The sequence below is a fragment of the Halyomorpha halys genome, unplaced genomic scaffold (assembly GCF_000696795.3).
Source record: "Halyomorpha halys isolate HHAL.00 unplaced genomic scaffold, Hhal_1.1 Scaffold2412.1, whole genome shotgun sequence".
NCBI classification, from domain to species: Eukaryota; Metazoa; Arthropoda; class Insecta; order Hemiptera; family Pentatomidae; genus Halyomorpha; species Halyomorpha halys.
The window spans coordinates 9600-16760 of NW_027111574.1; the positions used below are offsets into that span (position 1 = coordinate 9600).

Here is a 7161-nt window from a genome sequence, read left to right on the forward strand (position 1 = left end):
TACAGTTTTTATCGATTTTGTGGTTAACTGGAAGGGGTTCAAGATGTATATAAATGGATTCTGAGATGAGTCTCTTCTGGTAATTTGTAACAGTGGCTAAAATAGTGGTATGGTCAAAATCAAAAGCATGATAAAGTGTAAGGGTATGTTCTGAAAGTTTGGAAGCGACTGAGTTGTAGGAAGTTATAGATAATTTATGTTGAGAGATACGTGATCTGAGGTGGTTCTTAGTTTCGCCTATATATAAAGAATTACAGTTGGGGGAGGAACAAGGAATCTGGTAAACAACGTTAGAGCGGTATTGAAGAGGAATAGGATCCTTAGTTAGGACTCAAGTCTCAAAATAAACTATCTTACTTTTTTACTAATACTAAAGATCCTATTCCTATTCAATACCGCTCTAACGTTGTTTACCGGATTCCTTGTTCCTCCCCCAACTGTAATTCTTCATATATAGGCGAAACTAAGAACCACCTCAGATCACGTATCTCTCAACATAAATTATCTACAACTTCCCACTACTCAGCCGCTTCCAAACTTTCAGAATATGCCCTTACACTTACTCATGCTTTTGATTTTGACCATACCACTATTTTAGCTATTGTTCCAAATTACGAAAAGAGACTCATCTCAGAATCCATTTATATACATCTTGAACCCCTTCCAGTCAACCACAAAATCGATAAAAACTTTATCTCACATATATTAAACTTGATTAAGACTAAATAATTTTACGCTCATTTTATTATCATCACCAATTTTTTCTATAATACTTTTGTTTTTCACCTGTTTGTTATCTCTCTATCACTTATATTATCTATCGCTACATTCACTTATATTTATTCATCTATGTTTTATTAACTTTCACATTTACTTTGTTTTGTTTTTTGTAAACTTTTACTTCACATGTTTCTATTAACTTATTTCATTTATCATTATCATCACATATATTGTTAACAATCTATCACAATATTTCACTTATTTCTATACTTTATTACTTATTTTTAATCTTTTTATGTACTTCTTTTTACATCTCACCTTGTACTTTTATATATATTTTTATTTTATTTTGTAAAGTTTCACTTTCGATTTTTAAATTACTTAATTTCACTTTATATTGTTCATGTTACTCCTGTTATCTTTACTATTACTATTATCAGTGTAGATAAATGATTATTTTCACGATATATAAAAACTAGAGTTGTTATCATTGTCTAATTGTTTTTCTTATTTATTTCTTTGTATTTTTTTATTTATTTTTTTTTTAATACCCTTTATTTACTTTTACTTATTATTAGTTACTTCTTTTACAATCATTGTTATTATATCCTATATTGTATTAACTACCCTAACTATATTTTATTTAGTATATACTCGTATTATTAGTAACGATATGTATCATTCTAATTTTACTTTGTTATTCCTAAATTAGAAAATTATTGTAGTTATTATTATTATCATATTTCTGTATCTTTCTCTTATTTTTCCATTTTTCATCATATCTTTAAGACTACTTCCTGTATACACGATGTATTTGAAATAAAAATATAGCCGTTAAACGGCTGGCCATCTCCCCTCCACTCCTCCACGCTTCCGCTTTATTGTCACCTTCTGTTCAACCTTTCGCTTTGAACAGGTAGGTGGTACTGATTTGTTCTTTGCTCATTTATTATCATTATTATTATTTTTATTTATATTTATTCTTTCAAGATGTTTATTTAATCTTTACTTTTTTTTTCTTGTATTGTTTTTTGGTTTATGTACGTGTACGTCTCCTGTACTTTTTAACTGTATATTTTACGTATTTTTTAAACATTTTTATTCTTATCATTGTTTATTCAAGTTTACTTTATATTGATACTATTTTATCTCTTCCTTCCTTTTATTTATATGTAATTTCTTATTACTTATTTTTACATAATATTTATCCTAGCTTAAATTACCTTATTGTTGTAATATTCTCAGTTTTTTTTTTGTATCTTTTTAGCCCTGCAAAGTGGGGCGTAACGTTGGACATTAAAATAGTTATAAACTATTTGTTCCATTTTCGACCACAACCCTGGCCATCTTCTTATATTTAAATTTTTATGGTCAACTATATATACACATATATAAACAATTATATTATTGAAAATCATTGATAATGGTTGTATAAAATTTATTGTATTTCTTTATAATATTTTTTTGACCAGCCTCATTGTTTCTTTTAAAATTTTTTCAACAAATTCATTTGTATCAACAACATTAACACATCTTTATTTTCGTTTATTTCAGTTTCAATCATTTGAATTTTTTACAAAAGCTTCTTCTCAATTTGTAAATCTAGATCCTACTTCATCAAATGTGCATTTTCTTTGTGGGTCATTATCCGGAGTGGCAGCGACTATGGTGTCTTTTCCTTTTGATGTTGCTAAGACCCGATTTATTGCACAAGGCAATGACAGAGTAATATCAATTTTAAATTTTCCATACTTACCTATAATATAAAATGAAATTGTTAAATATTTTAGATCTAAAGAGATGAATAGTGAAAAATTAATTGATTTAGGGTAAATTTATTTACAGTTATACAATTCAATGTACCATGCATTTAAAACCATGATAAAAGATGAAGGAATCGCTGCTTTCTTCAGAGGTCTCACTCCGGGAATCCTTCTTGTTGCCCCACAGACCGGAGCTATGTTCATGGTTCACAACATTTTTAAAAAACTTCTCAGAGATGCTGGTAGGTATTAATATGCTTCTTACTATAAACTTAGAAATTAGCTCTTACTGTAAATTTAGAAATTAGCTCTTGCTATTAATTTAGAAATTAGCTCTTACTATAAATTTAGAAATTAGCTTTTACTATAAATTTGCTCTTACTATAAATTTAGAAATTAGCTCTTATTATAAATTTAGAAATTAGTCCTTACTACAAATTTAGAAATTAGCTCTTACTATAAATTTAGAAATTAGCTTTTACTATAAATTTAGAAATTAGCTTCTAAGTGAATCATTCTAGCATTATGAATTCCAATTAGTATTTTCAAACACACACATTTGTAAATATATCCCAACAGTAGATATTTTAGGAGATAATCCTAATGATATTTTGAATTTAAATTTTTAAAAAACCATAAAACTTTATCAAGAAAAAGTTATTAAAAATTATCAGAGAGGGAGAAGGGGTGGAGAGAGGGAGAGTGGGGTCAGTAGCGATGAACACTAATAAGTGTACTTATTTTATTATATCAACATTAATTGTTAAATTTAGCTTCTTTTGGCTTGACAGGAAACCATTAATGGTTCTGCATACTTATCCTAGGTACCCAAGTATCTCCGAAAAGTGGCTTAGATCACCAATTCTCAAACCATTTAAAAATGAATTACCCACTACTTCAACAGGAAATATTTCCCTAATTAATATATAATAGTACACACACAAGCATGCATGCACACACATAATATTATCTTATATAATATAAGGTAAATTTTCCAAAGATTTTATTTTTTAATATGTGTTAACGCCATATTTAATAATTAATTTGTGAATATTTTGTAAATAGTATTTATTTAGTATTAGTAGTTAATTTTATTATATTTATTTTATTTGTATTACTTTATTTAAAACTTTTTGTTTATTAGAAAAAACATATGTATTTTATATTTGTGTTATAATTAAGTATAAAAGAAACAGTTGCTAAGGGTTATTAAACCGTTGCTAAGTGGTCACCTAGCAACCGGCCAGCCATCTTAATTTTTAAAATCAGTTCCTGATAATTAATGACCATTATAGTTTCTAACCAGCCCTGTCTGCATTCACTATTTTTTAGTTTGGGCATGTTCAGTGTTTTAGCCAGCATTACAGTCCAAAACCAGATCTTTTCTGCGTTTTTGGCCTTTGACTGGAATATGAGCTGCTGCTAATTAGTTGGCTCATATAAATCATTATAACAACCCTACCCTATTTACTCTGAATAAGTGCCAGTGTGGCCAACTCGGTTTTTGTACATTTCGACTGTTGATGAACCAGTATAGACAAGGGTCCACCAATGTTTGAACAAGTGGACTTAAAAACTTTGTCTCTGATTTTTCGGAGCGAATAATATTCTCTTCAGGAACTATTTCATCTCTGTCCCATCGGATTTGACCAGTATTTATTTTATATATCTATTCATTTTTTAAATTTGTTTCTTTTGTTTCCATAATTTAATTAGCTAATTTTATTTTTGCCTAAAAGGCATTTTTATTTTTACTTTCATTCATTATTTTATTCTAACTCTTGTTTATTTAATGTTAATGTTTTCTATTGTTAGCTTAGCCAAATAAATGTTTATATTCTTCTATATGTTATATAGAACATGTTAGGAACTTCATCTGAAAAATTGCGTATCATTATCTCAAAACTATAAATAAAATGGGGAAGAAGTAAGTGTGCAGGGAGGAGGCCAAGCCAGGAGGAGCTGAAGTAAAGACTTACCGAAAATCAAACTAGTACACATATGTAAATAATAAAAAATTAAAATTAAAATTCTGATAAAAGAAAGCAATCTGAAAAATCTTGAAAATATGTAAGAAAAATAACTAAGCGTGGAACAGGGAATCTGGTTACTACATTGGAACGGTGTGGGAAAGGAATAGGATCTTTTAAATTAGAAAAAAGGTAGGAAAATTTGCTGTGGGACTTTAGGCCAAGACGTAGGGTAGGAATAGTGGATTGTAAGGAACCTTGCATATTGTCACAAAGAATGGGAATATAGGGAATTGACCTGAACTGAAAAGGAGGTGGAGTAGGTTGAAAGGAGTTGAGGACAGAAAGGACTGCAGTTATAGGGTTAAGATAAGAGTCTAAGAGTTTTTGTGTGTCACATTAGGTTGGAAGTTGTTAAATAGGATCTGTTTAACACTTTGTACATTGGTTTGGTGGTATTGAGGGGCAGAAAGAGAAAGGGATGTTGTATGAAGCAGAAAGCAGTATATACCTGCGATGCTACAGCGACTTTTTCCTTAAAATTGGCCAACTAGAAGTACCACGTTATAGAATAAATTTTACCCTTTTGGTATGAGTTGGAATATCAGCCAATGATGAAAGTTTTATAATTACATTTTTGTATTCAGACTGGTTAGGTCAACACGATTCAGTCGCATTTGTCTGCTTTTGGGAACTTTTGATATTCCATCTAAGGTCCGTGGCTAGGTCTTTTTTTTTTACTACGATAACAAATTGGATTTTGGATTCCAAAAAAAAAATATTGAGGTCTATTTTGTGTTGCATACTATTCTTTATTATTCCAGGAAACCACCTGAAAAATTGGGGAATTTGCGAAGATGGTCCACTCAATCGGAATTTTGCCCCAGAAAAAGAAGCTTTTTCGAGAGCCACCAATATTAATCCACAATCAACATTAAACACATCACAGTAAGTGTAATACTTCTTTTAATGTGTACCAAAATTGTAGGTCTTCATCAGGGCAAGAAGTCCAGGAATTTGGAACAATTTTTGTTTAGGAGCTAAATGATAGTGTATATTGCACTTTATTGACTTATGGCAACTCTGAATAAATAGAAAATAAGTAGTAGAGCCTAAGTCAGTACACCTGTCAAGACGTCCTTGAAGACCAGCCATCCGGTCCCATCATCTGGTCCATCTCAAAGCATTTAGTAAGGTGCCTTCCTTACTAGATCATATCTATCAGCTCATCTCCATTGTGTATGATATCTTAGCCCTCCTGCTCTTTATGAATAGTCAGATCTATCTATCAATAAACTTATGATACAAAGTATTTAATCTTACTGACATGAATTTTTTATATTTTAAACAATTTATGGTCATTACAATGCAGCTGCAGTTAGTCAGCTTCCAGTAAAGACATTAAATCCTATGATCTTTTTGACCTAAACTTTTATATCTATGGATTATTATTTAAGTTAATATCTCAATATCCAGCAAACATTCATTTGTATAATCCTAATCTCACAGATTAACTTGGACTATTGTTCTAACAATTATTGTAATTAATATTAGCCATAAACAGGTTTTTTTGGTAATAATTTTGAACTTTTGAAACTGTACTGAAGTTAAGGGTTGATTAGGGATGGATGTAAATGTTTATATTTTCTCAACTAATTCTAGAAGAATCAATTAATTGTCTACATCACTATCACTTACTTAGGAATAATATTATTTTACTTCCAGTAAATGTATAATTTAAATTAAAGCATGTCAGGTTTCTTTTTCAATATGTAATTCAAGATTTGCCTCCATCATTATTTCTATTTTATCTTCCTTGTTCTTCATTAGTTAAAATGCCCATAATTTCAGCCTAATTATAATATGACGTACAAACAAAGAGTATTATGCAAGTATGCACTTGTTCTTGAATTTCTTGCCTCATCATCCTGATGAAGACTAACAATTTAGGCCGTAACGTCATCATACAATAAAAGAAGTGTTATACTTATTGTACATTTTGTTTCTTAACCACTGGCATCATCCAGTTAACTTTTCCTTGAAAAGATCCATGATTAATGATATCTCCACCATCAGAATTCAGTTAGAATTTGAACTCTGAATGAAAAAAAAAGACTCTGATATCTTGTAAATGATTCCATTTCAAGAGAAATATGTTAGGAAGATCTATTTCCTAAAAACATTCACTTCAGATTCTCAATTCTTAGTATTTTATAGTGGTAAAGTATAGTCGGAAGGTGTAATGATTTGCTCAGCTTCTGTTTGGGGTTCAGAACTAGAGAGCTGCAGCAATTGTATGCAATAACTGGTGAAGGCTTTTGGAGGAAGACCAGCCTCGGTAATGGGATGTTGTACCATATAAGTATGTATATAAAGAATGGTCAAAATATTTAATTACATCCAGGTACAAGCTTAAATGTTTATAGTAATGAAAATTTGTCTGAATAATGAAAGGGTTTGATCTACAAAATGATTGACCCATCCTCTCAAGATTAATAACATAATTACTCAAATGAAAATAAATCAGTGAGGAATGAAGGGGAAAAAAATGGAGATTCTAAAAAACTGAGATAATACTAATGAAAAATAAATTAAGGCTATCCCTAAACACTTTTAATAATAATAATATTTTACTCATTATTTATTCTGGGACAAATTCCTTTAGAACATTCCAAGCAAATATTGATGTGTTTAAGAGCCCTAGAGTA

The 7161-nt window shown here is 29.8% G+C and overlaps 1 protein-coding gene across 8 annotated transcripts in view; it reads left to right on the forward strand.

Annotated features, from left to right (window-relative positions):
* Nucleotides 1-7161, forward strand: part of LOC106691500 (Thiamine pyrophosphate carrier protein 1) — a 17515-nt gene that overhangs the window by 8266 nt on the left and 2088 nt on the right. For all 8 annotated transcript variants that reach the window (XM_014437294.2, XM_014437296.2, XM_024361890.2 and 5 more), the window contains exons 5-6: nucleotides 2275-2445; nucleotides 2566-2725. In XM_014437294.2, coding sequence (XP_014292780.1) covers nucleotides 2275-2445; nucleotides 2566-2725 — 331 coding nt within the window. The remainder of the gene's footprint in view (nucleotides 1-2274; nucleotides 2446-2565; nucleotides 2726-7161) is intronic.